Here is a 17250-nt window from a genome sequence, read left to right on the forward strand (position 1 = left end):
TTAAAGCAACGATCCTTTACTAATAGAAAGGACAAAACCTTCCATTCTTACGTGGCTGGAAGCAGGCAACAGTCTCCTTATAATGGTGATCATCCTCTCTAACAAAGACCTAGATGAGCTATTTTTATCCTATGAGTTTCTACAAGACATTTGTCATATCCCACAATTCTCTCTTACCAAGACACAGCTACACTGTCTCTCCCCACCCTAGACATCCAGACTTCTCTTTATCCGCTTTCCCCTTCTTTTGTCCCACATCCTCCTCAGCTTTCAGGTTATTATATAAAACTAACCCATCAAAGAGCAATTAGAGTGGTCAGTGAAGTACAGTCCCCATATACTTGGCTGACATACCTGAAACATTTTAATATTCATGTTCATTGGGAGCAATATGATCTGCAACAAGCTATTGTTACTACACCCTTTCTTAGTGTCTGAAAATAAAGGGCTAGGGTTCTTTTCTTTTTTAAGAAGTGAAAGTTTCAGCTTGTTAAAGGGCGATACTTTTGAGTTACAATTTCTAAAATAAAATAAAAAAAAATTAATAATTAAAAGGCTTGCTATTTTGTGCTTAGGTTTTTCCAAAGTAGTTTTCTACCTCTGGGCAGAAATACAATGGAAAGTTTCAGTAGAAAAGAAGTTTTCAGGTAGCTTTGGGGGGAGGGATAGCTGTGTGGTTTGAGCACTCCCCTGCTAAATTCAGGGTTGTGGGTTCAATCCTTGACAGGGTCACTTAGGGATCTGGGGCAACCTCCCCCCCCCAAAAAAAAGTACTTGGTCCTGCTAGTGAAGGCAGGGGGCTGGACTCAACCTTTCAGGGTCCCTTCTAGGAGATCCAAAACCAAAATGATCATTTTAAACTCCCACCTGGAAACACATTTTTCATATACATACATACATATACATATATATATATATATATATATATATATATATATTTATTTTTTAATAAGAACAGTGTATGGAGATACCTGTTACAGTGCAAGGCTCATATAGTTACTAGAGCATGAACTGTCAAGCAAGTGTTCTAACTTCTTAAATAAATGTTAAATGTTTTACAAATTAAGCTCTGAGAAACTAACAAAAATGGAATGTAGAGCATGTTCCACAGGCCATTTTACCTTCAGATTATATAATCTTCTCTCTAGTGCTCTCTTTCCTTCCTGCTACCTTCTGCGATCAACTCCTGCATAAAGAGGGCGATGCAGGTGCCAACACGAGCCAGCAGAAAGAGGATTTGGCATCCCCAGCTCAGAGAATAATTCAGAAGTACGGAAACTCCCTCAACCTCATGTCCAATCCCTTCCAGAGAGCAGCACAAAGAATCCAAGGGGGTGGGAGTATAGTTGGCTGTGAGGAGTTGGAATAGGCAAGCTGACTGAGTCCGTTTGACTGCACATGCTGTTGATCACCCAGGAGCATCCCCTGCTTTGCCTCCAGTAGGTGCCTTCAGACCTGACTGGTAAGGCTACTGTATCTCTTTCTCAGCACCATATCCCCAGGGGGGAACTTTTCTCTGGAAGGGTAAACCTCACACCCTCACTGCAGATCTTTTTAAGCTACTGCTGTTTCAGATGACAGCTGCACATCAAAGTAGGGAAACTCTTCTTCCTAGAGGAGTGTTAGTGGAGGTTGGATATTAAAGAAGAGAGATGGTGGCTTTCTTCCCAAGACTGGAATAGCCTTATAAATTCACCGATGCTCCTCTTCTTCCTAACACTACCCAGCATGCACACACTCCTCCAGTTTATTATGGTAACTGTTCACTGGTTTCATTTTTGTTTTTGCAGACATTGTTAATTACAGGCCAAACTCTTCTTACCCGATTTGAGAGAGAAAACCCACCAGGGAAAAAAGAAATTGCTTCCATAAGTCACAAAAGCAGGAATTGGCCCTTAATTTTGGTACTGACTCATCGCTGTTCTTTGTTCTTTAAGAGGTCAAATAATTTAGTAACTGGATGACTATAAAGTTTTAATTTCCCTTTTCTAGAAAGAACATTTCCTTTCCATTTACTTGCAGAGAGATGATGACATCTTGACCATTTTTATATTAGATACCTTGTCTAGGTGACATTTACTTTCCAAATTAGAAGAAAATTAGCTTAGTCTACAGGAAAAAGGACTAAACTGCCTGCAAAATACAATTTAAAACTAAGCTATTTTGTTTGGAGAGCTTTACAAAAAAAGGAAAGTCAAACCTGAGAATTAAAGGTTTTAATGTGACAGACTCTGCTAACATATTTGCTATAAAGGAACCATAAGTTGCCCATCGAACCTGAGGCATTAGTGGAGCTTATAATGGAAACCAATATAGTGCTATTATTCACGCAGCTTTGGTCGGAACTGTATGATACTTTATTTATTCAGTTAAGTGGAACGGTTCTGGCTTGACCAAATAAAACTATGCAATAGAGGAATTTTCCTCCATTCCACTCCATTAGAAGGTAAATTCTGTTTACCTTACGCTTACAAGTAGGCCCAAGGGTTTAAACAGAACTACCAGAGTCATTAAAGCAAGCAGGTTCAGGCCTTGTCGATTCTCTAAAGGCTTGATCCTGCTAGCCTAACTCACATGAGCAATCCCACTGAAAGCACCAGAACCCGTATGAGTAAATTTACTATGACCCAGTCCTTTATAAGGTCAGTGACTTTGCATGTTTTGCAAGAGTAATGAAGTTTTAGTAGACCATGGCCCAGCACTCAGAAAACTTCTCCAGAGATGTGGGATGGCAACAGTTTCTGGGGAGAATCATCAGAATTGTGGATTACAACTAGTAAACTTGGCACTGATTAGATGAGGCTCAGTACCCTAATCTGCATCCCAAAGTTGACAATCATAGTAAAGCAAAAAACATTTAAATAAGAGTAATTAAGATGCTAATGGTAAAGGTCAGCCAGCTATAGCAGGTGGAGACTGATTTATGGCCAGACTGCATTGCCGGAGAGTGTGAGTGCGTGAAATTAACCCAACCCAAAGGTCCCTGATTTGAGAAAGTTTAGTGACATCACTGAACTAGTATGAATGAATGGGGGTCTGCCTGGGCTTACCCTCTGTGCTTTAACCATTCCTTAAACCAGTCAAGGAATAGCTCTGCAATAAGGGTAGATCTGACAATTAGTTAACATTTATATTGGTGTAGTGCTCAGAAGGCTCAACCAGGCTGGGGCCTCATTACTACAATTTTCTATAGAGCCTAGAGCAAAGTGATAGTCCCTAATATCAGCTCTAGAAGTAGTCACATTGCTGCCATATGTCCAGTCCCCATGCAGCAGTTCAATCCTTTGACTGGCTGAAGTCCAGTCCTGCCCAGCCTCAAAAAATGCTGGTGGTTTGGGAGAAACTACAAGCCTCTGACTGAGGGACTGCCCGGGCTGTTAATTACTCAGATTTGCAAATCAGGGTCTATTTTAGATCCCTGGTTGCTCCACCACTCTCAGGTAGCAGCTGCGGTGGCCCAGACAGCTTTTGGGAAAAGGGTTTGTACGTAGTGAGGTTCATAGTTGTTCCCGGCTGTGTCACACTGAGATTAGAGTATTGGCAATGCACTCTCTGCAAGGCTACACAAAGCCTTGGGAAACTTAAGGTGGGGTAGCACCACAGTTTACCTTGGCTTTCAGATTTGTTTCCAGATGGGAGTTTAAAATGATCATTTTGGTTTTGGATCTGCCTACATAAAGCTGCCACCACAATCATAATTGAATTGAAATGAGCTAAGTACAGACTGGCAACATCTTTCTAGTCTACTGACTGAGCTTATGTCCGTCCCAAAGATTTGTTTGAGGATTATAGCACAAAACAAAGCAAGTGGAAGTTGAACTCTTTATATCTTAAATAACTTCAGATTGGTGGTGAAGGCAATGGCAGTGAAATAGAGGCCCTCAAGAGAAGACAATTTTCTCTATTTACTCCTGGGGGAATTCTGCACTACTGCATAGGTGCAGAATTCATGTGCCATGCATTTCCTTCCCTGCAGAAAATACATTCTCCTGGAAAGGTGCTGCAGTTGTGCCTGTCTCCCACTAGGGGCCACTGTGGCACCAGAACAGAGAGCAGCCACGACTGGGCCAGCCCCAGCTGCTGATAGTGTGAAGACAACATCCCCTTCTCTTCCTTGTCTGCCCACGGGGCCACGCCAGGTGAGGCGGCACAGGGTACGGAGGGATGGACAGTGTGGGGCACATGGGGATGCTGGGTGTGTGTGTGTCTGTGTGTCACAGACTGGGGTTTAAAAGGACTGAATGCGGTGGAGGTGCAGGGCCACATTGGGACACGGAGTAGCAAGGACACATGAGAATCATAGAATATCAGGGTTAGAAGGGACCTCAGGAGATCCTCTAGTCCAACCCCCTGCTCAAAACAGAACCAGTCCCCAGACAGATTTCTGCCCCAGATCCCTAAATGGCCCCCTCAAGGATTGAGCTCACAACCTTGGGTTTAGCAGACCAATGCTCAAGCCACTGAGCTATTCCTCCCCACAAGGATAGGGCAGATGTGCCTGACTGATTGGGAGAGGCTAGGGGTCAGCTAGGGAATGCAATCTCTTCCTGCCCAAAAAAACACCCTGTTCCATACTTCTCCCACCACCCACACTCAACAACCCTCCAAGTTCATCCCCAGGCTCCTCCCCACCAATAACTTCCCCCTCCCTCAGCTCATCTGTTACTCCTGACTCTCCCAAGCCTTTGCACTGCTTCTGAGGGGTGCGGGAAATAAGTTTCTATATTGTAGTTTAAATGAATTATTATTACTCAGAGTTCTGTATTTATAGGCCTAGCAAAGAATCTATTTGTGTAATAAAAACACATTTCCTGAATCTTTTTTTGTCATCTGTATTGTTACAGACAGTTGCTGGCAGGTATTTTGATATAAATTACCAAAATAATTGAAACTGGCATGATTAAATTGTGTTATTTTGACAATTAAAATACGCAGAAGTATTTTGTGCAGAACTTTTATGTTTTGGTGCAGAATTTCCCTAGTATTTATTGTGTCGCGTAGCTTTGGACAGACTACTGGGCAAGTAATACTCAATACGGGAGTATATGGCCTGAATCCAAAGAGACAACCGCGGGGACTATTTTATCCTGAGGTGCCATATTTTGCTGCTTTTGCCCACAAAGTCAGCCTGCATTTGCTTTGTTCATGTTGGGGATTTTTAAATTAGTTTGGGGGGAGGGGGGAATTCCTTTCAAATCTCCCTACCAATTTTACCTTTGGGATGAGAGGGCAAGTCCAAAGATTGTGTTGCCTTTGCCACCAACTCCACAATTTGATGGGGCGGGTAGATGGTCAGAACTTCACACTCATCCAAAGGAGCTAGGGAGGCTGAGTTCATAGTGACTAGTCCTTACATTTGTCTAGATACTTATATGGCCCTCATCACCATATGCTACTCCCCTCTGTTTAATCACAAATGTAAAAAAGGCCATGTGACCAATAGGCCAATGCAATTTAACAGAGGCACTGAATGAGTAGAACTTCCATTTCTTTATACCTTCTTATTTCTTTTGGAAAACTATGCTACAAATGTAAGTTACTCCAGACAAGTTTAGCTGCAGAACGATTAAAAACAACCCCACACAGAATTACATTTTTCTCTGATCAGCCTGCAGCTGAACAATTTCTGGACTGGCATAGACCTCGTCAAATAAACTGCACAATTAAAACCTATCACCTACTACATAATATTAAGTACATTTCATGAAACATACTTCCATTACCACACTTCAGTTTTTAGGAAAGTCTTACACAGTAACACAAAAACTTAGCTAAACCTAGTTTTTGCTCCTGACCTGCACGATTACTTAACATTTTATATATCTGCACATTGTCATTCTTGATACAGCATATTCAAATCTGCTCAGTAACAGACTCTGCATTTTCATCTTCTTGAGCTTAAGGGCATGTGAAAGTGTCTGGGTATTATAGGCACCAGCATGTACTACAGGACATGAATTCAGTCTCAGTTTTTAGTCTTAGCCTTCTGGGACATGCACAGCCAAAATGGAACTATAATTTCCTCAATCCCCTCTCTCCCTGGAGACAGGCAACACCATCCTCTGTTTTGGAAATGTTTAAACCCACACATAATTAAGATTCAGCTCTTTATAATTTAGATTACATCAAAATTGGCCAGTCTTGCTAGCAAGAACATTGTAAATGCAGTCAACCAGGTTATAGTCCGTCCTTAATGTAAATTCTAAGCTAGGATGTGAACTTGGGTTTCCACATTTATTACACTCAAGATGACAAACCAAAATCCACACAGAAATCAGTGTTTTGAACTGATAAGAGTTATAGTCAGTCCCAGTAAAGTCTGACTGCATGTCGTTTAAAAACGTGTCCCCATATGCAGGCAAGCACAGGCATGTCTTGGAAGATTATTCTATAGCTATATACGATTACCATTTTTTGTTTTGTTTTTATGCCCTCCCCTCTGTGCATGAGTTAAAGGATAAAGGGGGTGTATGGTTAGAGGGTGGAAGCAGCAGCGGCAGCTCATGCTTCCTACATCAGCTTAGGTGAGCTTGAAACGGTATTTTCCTTTGAAGAGAAACATCTGTTCCTTCACTGTCAGAAAAATGTGGATTGTATGTGCAAATTCCTATGATGCTGATGGCCACACGCAAGGCTTAGAAAAAGAAAGGTGTCTGGGTAAATCCTCCTAGCCCAATGGCTAAGCCAGGGGTCAGCAACCTCTGGCATGCAGCTCGCCAGGGTAAGCACCCTGGCGGGCCAGGCCAGTTTGTTTATCTGCCGCGTTGGCAGGTTCAGCTAATCGCGGCTACCACTGGCCGCGGTTCGCCGTCCCAGGCCAATAGGGGTGGCGGGAAGCCAAGGCCAGCACATCCCTTGCATACGCCACTTCCCACTGCCCCCATTGGCCTGGGACGGTGAACCGCGGCCACTGGGAGCTGCGATCGGCCGAACCTGCCAACGCGGCAGGCAAACAAATGGCCCGGCCTGCCAGGGTGCTTACCCTGGTGAGCCGCGTGCCAGAAGTTGTCGACCCCTGGGCTAAGCCAACAAGCCAGGGTGAAAGATTCCTGTGCCACCACACTTCCCAAAGCCACACACCACATATTGAAAGAAATAAAAACAGTTCTGTACTGTATTTAGTTATAGCACTAACAGTCAGCTTTCAACTTAGCACCTTCTTTCCCTCCCTCCATAAAACCATACTACACCTCCCTAGATTTTTCAATTTTTAAAAATACCTTTCCCTTTCTCGTTTTATCCTACAATAGATCATGAGGTCTCTCTTCTCCATGTTGTTTTCACTGCCCCTCACTTCTCCCTCCCAGAACTATGTTTCTTTCATATTCCATCAATCTCCCTCTTCCCCCCACACCCATCCCCAAAGGACGATGTTTATTAGCCAAAGACATGAGATGCAGGCCTTTACTCTCCAGAGGCAATACACTGAGGAGAAACACACACACACCCCCTTGCCCACCCCTCCAATGCTGGGAAAGGCAAGGGTGCTAGGATTGCTAGCAGGGTTCTGTCCTGGACCCAGCTGGGAGGCTTTAGCTATAATCTCAACCTCCAGCTAGTAGATTTCTGATAAATGTGGAGTGCTAACCTACCATCTCCACCACAAAAAGAACCCCTCTAATTACTAGAGGAGACAAACGAATGCAACATCATTTCTTGGCTGATACAAGGTGGGGTGAGATCTCTTTCTCCCTTTCCTCTAACTTTTGGCAGTGGCATCTACCCCACTCTCACCCCACTCCAAACTTTTGTCTGGAAGAATAGCTCCTGTTGCTCAACTGTCCCAAACAGCAACATGGAACTGCTTGAATCTTGTTAGTTTCACTGCTACTAGCAGGCTTCTGAGTAGTAGCACAAAGTTTGACAGGACTCTGGCCAGCTTTCACTCTGCTGTTCTTTATTAAAGCTCTAAGCAGCAGCAGAAAAGACCTACCTACTTGATAGGGCTAAATCATAGAATAGACTCTCAGAACTGGAAGGGACCTCAAGAGGTCATCTAGTCCAGTCCCCTGCACTCAAGGCAGGTCTAAGTATTATCTAGACCATCCCTGACAGGTGTTTGTCCAACCTGCTCTTAAAAATCTTCAATGATGGAGATTCCACAGCCTCGCTAGGCAATTTATTCTAGTGCTTAACCACCCTGACAGTTAGGAAGTTTTTCCTAATGTCCAACCTAAGCCTCCCTTGCTGCAATCTAAAGCCCATTGCTTCTTGTCCTATCCTCAGAGGTTAAGGACAACAATTTTTCTCCCTCCTCCTTCTAACAACCTTTTATGTACTTGAAAACTCTCTCATCCTCTCTCAGTCTTCTCTTCTCCAAACTAAACAAAGCCAGTTTTTTCAATCTTCCTTCATAGTCATGTTTTCTAGACCTTTAATGATTTTTGTTGCTCTTCTATGAGCTCTCTTCAATTTGTCCATATGTTTCCCAAAACGTGGCACCCAGAACTTGACACAGTACTCCAGTCGAGGCTTAATCAGCACAGGAGCCTAAGCATTAGAAACTTCATACAAAAAAAAAAATTTAGGTTCTGCAGAACTCAGTGGCATTTGCCCAAGAAAGTTTCCAAGCAAGTTTCTTTTTCAAGCTTTGGCCATAGAGACACAATAGGTAAAGGGTTTCAGATGCAGTCTTGCTCTAGCCCCTTGTTCTCAACAGGACATTAAGTGGCTTTACAGTAGTAAGAATTGTCTTGCTTTTTGTGGGGCCAACAGTATTGCTTGGAGTTTGAACTTTTCTTATGGAAGCAAAATCTAGTACTTCAGTGTTACATTAGGCAACTGCTTTGTAAATAGATCCATCTTCCACTGCAACAGAATAAGTGCAGTCTTCACTGGCATGTTGTAGCTTTACTTTCAGTAGCCAAATCAACAGATAAGCAAGATTAGTGTCCATTATTTTGTGCTATTGAAAGCTACCGTGAGAATCTTGACCTTAAAGTTTTTGGGCAACTAGTGATTTTGGGTGCCTAAACTGAGAGACTGTAAAGCAGCTTGATTTTCAGAAGTTACTGAGTGCCCAGCCTCTTTAAGCTGTCTAAACTGGCACTCAGAAATGAGATCTCCACAAGTCACCCTTGAAAATCTTGGCCAAAGTTTTCACAGTAGTAGGGCCCCAGTTCTCCAGTCTGGTCCACACAAGAGAACCCTTACATCCATGTGGAGCCCAGTGGGTCTACCTGTATAGATTATTGCAAGGTCAGCACCTAAGTAAGGGTAAGAGAACTAGCCCCATTGGTACCTAGATACTCCAGTATATGGCACAATATTCATAGGCTTATAGCTAGGTAGACTGACGGGAATATTAGGCTGGGGCCTGCAAGAAGGGAGACTCACTAACCAACAAGATCCATGATCCAAACCCTGTTGAAAAGGTCTAGCTACCATGTACTGTAGCCAAGAACTGTACATGGCTCAGGGATTCCCTCTTCCATATCAACCTCCAGCTAGAGTGATTAAAAGTTTCTCATCCCTACTAGATGCTGGAAGGGGGGAAAAAAACAAACAAACAAACAAAAAAACCCCACTATCTTCTAGCCCTTAATACAACCTCACTTAAAGGAAAGGTCAGGCTTCCAATTGTTTTACTAAATCTCTTTGCAAGACAGCTGAAGCATAGCCAAAATTATTGAATCAACGGAACACCAGAAGAGTCTTCTCAAAGATCTTCAGCAGTATTTCTGTTTTTAAAGAGACTAAAGATGGACATCAGAAGTACCTCTGCTTAGCTTTGTGATAGCAGGTAAACACCAAGATGGGACCAATCACCACAAAGACATGGAAAGAGTTCTACAAGAAATGCTTTTTTTGGTCCATGTTACCCTATTTCTAATTAACACTGGTTACATATAATCAGGAAAGAGAACCCAATTTTTTGCCTTAAATCCATTTTGGATTCCTTATCCCTCTCCCTATCAGAAAGAGGCTTTAATATATCCATTTTTGCTATGTGATTATATAGTTAAATATCATCAGGATGTGGGCATCTGATTTGTCAGATAATTGGAGGGTTTTACCCTCTTTAACAGAGGGCTCCACATATTCAGATTATTTTTTAAGGTAACTGATTTTGCCAGGAACTTGTGGACTGGGGATAGTGTGAACATACATTAACATTCCACTGACTTAACCTTCGAATTGGCAGAGGGGAATTCTGAAAGTATCCTAAGGGCTCATCTACATTACACAGCCTTTGCTGATACAGCTATACTGGCATAGCCCAGTGTATGCACAGCATATGCCACAGAATGTTTTTTCTGCAGACATAGTAAAAACACCTCCCCGAATGACATTAACTACACCAACAGAAGCATTTACACTGGGGGGTTGACAATCACAACTATGTTGGTTAGGGAGTGTGGGTTTTCTCCCCACATACCTGACAGACATAGGTATGCCAACAAAATTTTGTAGCATACACCTAGCTTAAGTGCCTCAAAAGAGGCACATTAGAAATGGAGGAGTAGTGTATTGTTCCCACTGAAGAGGAAAATCACCAGAAAAGATTAAGGGGGGGGAAAAAAAAAAAAAAAAAGAGGGATAGGCAAGTAAAATTTGGAAGAGTGCCAAAGCGACTTAGAAGCATAAGTCCAATTTTCAGAAGTGATTTAGGACCCTGAGGGTCATATTTTTAAAAAGACATTTAAGTGCCCAAAAATGCAAATGTGTCTAGTGGGATTTTTAAAAGTGTTTTAAATGGTTTAGGTGCATAGCAGGCATTAAAAACAATAGGAGTTAGACACCTAATCCATTTTGGAATTTAAAAATTCCTACCTGCATGTCAAAGCACCAAAATACATTTGCAAATCTGTCCCTAAAGATTATGGAAAATCTGAAGTGGTCTGGGGAAGTGATAACTATTCAAGCATTTTGTAAAAATGAAAGAATTAAAAGTCTCATTTCACATGTCCCTTGTCCAGGGAGTCACTGGCAAATTTTGCCAGAGTGAAAATGACTACTCAATAAATGTATAATCAGTCTGCCCTAGGTCAGAATGTAAATACAAATGAACAAATAGAAATGAAATCCCACCCCTGTGTTTTTTTATTTTATTTCTTTAAGTTTTAAAGTTAATTGTACAATAAGCATTACTGTCTGAAAGGATATTTTATTATTAATGGTCTTACAATTCTTTAAGCTCATTGTAATGAAATAAAGCATGCTGTATGGGAACATGACCCGTACTCTCAATAAAATTAGTATTTAAGTTTCAGGGGCAACTATATCAAGGTCTTGACCACTTCAGGGTGGGTACGATACATTCATGATGGCATTGTGGCAGAAGACATGGCCAAGGTAGCCTGCTGCTGCAGTAGAATCCACAACCAAAATCAAATAAGAAAAGAACATCAGAAGGCCATCCAATAAATAAATAAAACAAAACACCAAAGAAACAAACCCCAAAAACACCACCCTAAGGATTTAAGATGAGCAACAAAAACTGAAAGGCATCGGCATTTTAATAGGGCCAGCTTCTGTAGAAATTCCAGAATGGAAAGCTTCAAATGTTGGAACTGAACCTACATTATTGGCTTCAGAGTCTTCAGTGACAGAGAGAAATCAATAAAGCTGCAGTCCTTCCCCAATGGCTGACTACATAATGCAAGGATTGCTAGGGAGATTGGATATTAGTAATGCTAGCAGGCTACTTGGACAATGAGAAGGAAAACATGTGAACACCCATTTAGCTGCATCTTAGTTTAAAATGTTTGAGTTGAGCGCTTTCCCATACTGTAGACAATGAGATAGATGGATAAAATTAACATGAAGCCATATGTTAACTCACATGACGTTAGTATTAATGTTTTCTGGCACATCTAATTAAGAGATAATACCAGTAGGATAATTGTCAAAGGATAATGGTTTTGCACTGCTGGGTGGGGGTGAGGAGGGGGAAAGCCTGTAGCAAAAAGTCTAAGAATGTATTAAGGAAAAAACTGAGGCCTTCAAAAAGCAGGAGACATTTATAGTGCCCACTCGGAAAATAAAAACACTAAAGGAAAGCCAAGACATATGTTTTATTAATGCCTCCACTTTCTCTTCTCAAACCACTCATCTAGTAGAAGGATCCCATTATCTTGCAGTGATGTATTCCAGGGACTTTACACCAAAGGATTAAATAAAGACATAATATAGATAATTGGCATATATGCTGTGTTTTAGCCAAACTTTAAAAATAACAAACCTTTATATTTGTGTGTGATTAAATTGATTTCTAACTTGGTTAAAAAACCCTCCACTAACAATAAATAAGAATCAGCTAACCAGCAATCTGAATGCCTATTACACATTTCATTATGTCTAACAGATCATTTGTTACAGTTTTGCAATTACATGGCAAATGCAGAGCACATGTTAACTTGATACACATAAAAAGTATTCCACCACTGTATGCTTATATATTAATCAAAGTCTTGCTACCACACTAAATTTTTAGTGAGTCTATTAGCTCCAAATACATGGCAAATAAAGTGTTTTACTGAACTGATCCTTTTTGTATAGTGTTCTAGAAAACCTATGACTAATATTCCCATACCCTTTTTATTTCTGCATTATTAAAAGTAACTGGTCAGTTTCCCAAGAAAATAAAGCTGTTGAAGCATATGGTATTCCTGAACAAAGAAAGAAAGTCTATAATTATGGCAGTATCTGACATCATAAGCGTATCATACCACTACCCAGCACGCCCAGACTTACTGCACAGTCGTAACATCATTAAGAAGAACTTTGTCAAGTTCTAATATTTTTATTCAACCAAACCTTTTTCTTGACAAACGTGCAGTTTCTGCTCCAAAACAAAACGTTAACTCTACAAACAGCCTCTGCAACACAGATGTAATCAATTTCCCTGCTTGATGGGGGCCACACTTTTTCTAGTAACCTATGCCCATAAAAAGAGTTACTTTAAAATATTTTCACAGTAGGTTTTTCTTCTTTTCAAAGCCTCTAAAATGGTCACTGAGAAGTATTTTCAGATTTATTTTGCAGTGTAACTGGATAACAACCCTCTGAAAGTCTCCTTCCAAACTGGATTTTTGAAAAGAAAATGAAACCAAATCCAGAGCTTGCTTTTGCAGAAGAACCCCCCCCCCCCCTTTCCTCCCCTCCCCCACCTGCAATGTGCAATGCAACCTTAACTCTTTAATCTGATTATGGCCTAATCCCTCCTCCTCCCCAGCTGCTCTGATCTCTCTGTGCAGCAGCAGGCCATACTCTAGAGAAAAACTTCACAGTTGCAATCATCACCCTTGGAAATATTTTGGGTAACAATCAAAGCATTGAGGGCTCCTACTTTTTAGTGCAGTCTAGGAGGATCCCAGTGAAGCGCCTCTCCCCGCAGCTCAAGGTGACCACCAACGTGTCGTTCACCATCTGCTCCACCAGCACGGGTAGCCAGGAGCCGACCTGCAGCTCCTTCGCCTCAGCCTCAGCCTCCTCCATGCTTGCAGGAGCTCGGCGTCCGCCTCAGTACAGCTGGAGCGCGGCGGCAGGCTCCCAGTCGGCCTCGCTTGGGCCCGCTGCCCGTTCTGCTCCGCTCTCTGCTCTCCCCTCCCCCGCGGCTGCTGCCGCCCGGATGGCTACACTGGCCGCTGCGATGACCTCATGGCTCCAGGCTCCCCCTCAATTGGGAGGATTAGTAGGTGCGCTGACGTCACAATGCTTCCCTCCCGGGAACGTTCCACGGCCGAATCCTGCAACAATTGGCTACAGTTCAGGGTGATTATTGGAGAAAAACATGTCAGTAAGACACTACGACAGCTACTGCCGCTCACGGCGGGGCCTGGTAGGGGGTCTCCTCTCTGCCCCCACAGTACCACATCAGTAACATAAGAGTCCAGGGGTCTCCGCTCTGCCCTCACACCACCACATTCAACAACATGTTAAAGGGTCAGTGGTAGTCCCTCTGTGCTACAGGAAAATCAGATCCATAGCACCTTGAAAGCGGGGAGTCACCCTCTCTTCCCTAACCTGGGTTCCAGGAGGATGAATACTCCATATGCAATAATATGTTAATAGCCTAGATTAAGGATGCTCCCCTTCTGCCCCAACCTTTCCTCTAGGGCATAATTATATCATCCTCACTAGGCTACTGCTTGATTATTTAGACATGTTAAAGAATTTTCCTGGCCCAAATTGTTCCTTAGGAAGATAATTTACACCATTATTTACTCCTAATCCATATGTGTTGACTGTCCCTATGTAAATATGGGATGAAAAGAAACAGTCTTTGTTTTTTTAAAGCTCAATAAAATGTTCCCATACAGCTACTCTAAAAAAGATATCCTAGCTCAAACATATTACAGTGGTGTTTAAAGGCTGTCTGAATGGCATTTAAATGCTGACAAGTATAGCAAGTCACTTGTATCCATTTAAAGGGTTAACTGCAACCTTAAATTTGCTTTCCTACAGCACCTGTCAATCAGTACATTTTTATAACTCAAAACCTTGCTCTTACAGAGTTGCAGCCTGCAGGAATGTCAAATTGTAAGTGAATGAGTGAAATTTCAACAAATTATGTGTGAGATTTCAAATGCCTCACTGATACACAATGCAAAATACTTCATCATGCGTAAAAGATACAGTAAAAACTGCTTTACAATTAATCCCAAATGAGGTGTCTGATTCCAAATGAGCAAAAGTGCCTTTAGAAATGTGAATTTATTATTTTAGTTTAATTTCAAGTGATATAAATTCCATTTTCCAGAATGCCTTTTTCTAAATGATATATTGTGGGACTGAAAAACTAAATCAGTTCTTATTCATTTAAATAAGAAAGAGATACCTAAGGCACATTTAGAAAAGGGGAATTTTTAGCAGACAGTAGAGCAAAAATCTGTTGCATTAGAAGATGGCTACTATAAATCATGTGAAAAAACTCTTCTGTATATAGCACTGAATTTGCAAGAAAACATGTTTTCTTTCCCGGGCAGTCCTCACATCAACACTGAACAGGCTCCTTTAAAATATATTTAATGAGAAATATATTTCATTATTGTTTCAAGTAGCAATTCAACAATGTTATTTTCAATAATCATACAAAAGCTCAATGGGCAAGTGTTCAGGTTCCTTTTTAGGCCTGTCAAGGCAAAGCAACAAGGAAGTGAAAAACAGTTTCATCTGGAAGCACATTAGATTAAAAGTAAGAAGGTTAAAGCTGCTTTTTTTTCTTCATATTCAGCCAAAGGCACCAGTTGTGGGTGTTGAGTGAATCTCATAGGTTATAAATCTTACTCTAGACTTAAAATATACCAAACTGTTCCAGAAGTGTTACTCTAGTGGGCCTATAGACTGTGTAACTATGAAAAGACAACTGCTAACTGCTTCTTACTGAGCAATGCTGCATTCAGAAAGGGTCCAAGGTCAATCAGCCCTTCCTGTCCATCGGAGATCCCACCATCACATTACTTCTTTAAATATATGTCTACAACAATGCTGTCAGAAACCTCTTTTCTTCATTATTCAATAATCATTATGGTTTATATAAAATTCAACAGTACAAGAAATAGTTCAGTTAAATAAAGCTGTGAAATAGAAACCAGACTTTTACTCACATTCACAGGAAAGAATTTGTGATTACATATATATTCCAAGTGAGCATTGAAGGCCATGATTATTACCAATTACATCTTCATATTTAAAAAAAAAAGTTGCACTTCCTGTTTGCAAAATAAACAATAGCTTTTCTTTTTAATGAGAAACTACAGGATGGATAACACCATGGTAGTGAAGATAATTAAAGTAATAAATGAGACACATTCTACAATACATCAAGAAAAAATGACAAGATTTAGGCTCTTTTTATGTGGACCCATCTATTCATTGCTGATATTTTAAAATCTGTGTTTTACTGATCAGTTTGACTAAAGTATTATAAAACTGCGATAGAAAAATATATTTTCCTACTATATTTAGTTTAACAGATTAAAACAAGTTATTTTAAAACTCATTGAAAAATGTTATTTTAAAAGTTTCCTCTCAAATTGTCTTTTTTTATAGTAACAAAGGTAATTAAAAAAAAACCACTGTACAGTTCAGTCAAAACTAATTCTAAACCAGAATAACTGGATTATCTGCGGGATTAAAAAGGAACAGCCTCAGCACACCTCGGCTAAATACTGCAGTTCTTTAATACCTTTAATACCATTTTTGGTGTGAGCCACACATGCACAGAACGTTGTTCCACATTAATAAAACTGTCTTGAGGGCTCACTGAACTTACAGTGTTGTTGCTGTTGTTTACTCGATTACTTCAATCTTGATTAAGTTTGTTTGGTCAATGGTTGACCATGAGAAACAGGAGAAGGTTGCTTTGCTTATTCATTTGAAGTTAGTCGCACTGGAGTCGCCTGTAACAAGGATCTAAACGGAAAGGAGCAGCCAAAAGCTATGGGGGTGGGGGAGGAACAAACAAACAAGAAAAAAAACCAAGCAAAACAAAAATCCAAAACAGGCTTCAAACTTAACAAATGACAATCGTTGCAAAGGCGCTGAAAATAAGAGAAAAGTCCAGGGCTCACGTTACCTGAGCGATCAGTCTCCAGCCCTTTAACAATTACAGTGTTTGACAATTTAGAGAGGTTACTATGTGGCATTTACTTTCCAACACGCACCCTCTAGCGGCCAGATGCTGCATTCGCTCCCCAGGACTGACCGGCCGCTCCAGGCGGGGAAGCGCCTCCCCTGCTTTAGGGACTGTGGCTGCTGAGTCTGACACGCTTTAGTGGCGCGTCAGGATTGGCAGGGCAGCAAGCGCCGCTGCAGCAGCCACCTTGACTGAACCACATTCCTCCGTTCTGGCTCTTCTTGAGCGCACGCCTAAAAGATGGCAGGCAGGCCCACTGGTCACAGCAAAGCAGCAGCCATCTCCCTGCGGAGGAGAAGGCTGGCAGCTAAATGCTGCTGAAACAGAGGGGGAGATATGAGAAGTCGTCTAGGGAATTAGACTGTGGTTCGGTTTTGGCAGGCATCCTCCCAGTGAAAAGCATTAAACTGCTGGTCTTGGAAGCATTTGAAACGATTTTGAAGTTGGTGGTGGTGGGAGGGAGTGCTTAACCCGTGGTAGAAAAGTATCAATACACCTTTTGAGCGGAGAGGTTACAGCTTTCCCACAGGTTAAAAATAAGGCTCCAATTTTCATATTATATTTCTGCCACAAGCAGGTACTGAAGATTTTTTTTTTAAATCTATTTATTGCAGTCCTCAGATCTGCGCAGAAATAAGAGTGAAACAGTAGGCAAATGGATACAAAGA

The 17250-nt window shown here is 41.4% G+C and overlaps 1 protein-coding gene across 2 annotated transcripts in view; it reads right to left on the reverse strand.

The window, feature by feature from the left end:
* PWWP2B (PWWP domain containing 2B) overlaps positions 1-16672 on the reverse strand; it is a 46655-nt gene extending 29983 nt beyond the window's left edge. The window contains exons 1-2 of one of the 2 annotated variants that reach the window (XM_045024921.1): positions 16523-16672; positions 13292-13691 (exon numbers count right to left, since the gene is read on the reverse strand). In XM_045024921.1, coding sequence (XP_044880856.1) covers positions 13292-13440 — 149 coding nt within the window. In that variant the 5' untranslated portion in view covers positions 13441-13691; positions 16523-16672. Of the gene's footprint in view, positions 1-13291; positions 13692-16219; positions 16477-16522 lie in introns of those variants that run through there. The other variant, XM_045024922.1, reaches the window with a different exon arrangement.
* Between the last annotated feature and the right edge of the window lie 578 nt (positions 16673-17250).

Source organism: Mauremys mutica, chromosome 7, assembly GCF_020497125.1.
Source record: "Mauremys mutica isolate MM-2020 ecotype Southern chromosome 7, ASM2049712v1, whole genome shotgun sequence".
Lineage (NCBI taxonomy): Eukaryota > Metazoa > Chordata > Testudines > Geoemydidae > Mauremys > Mauremys mutica.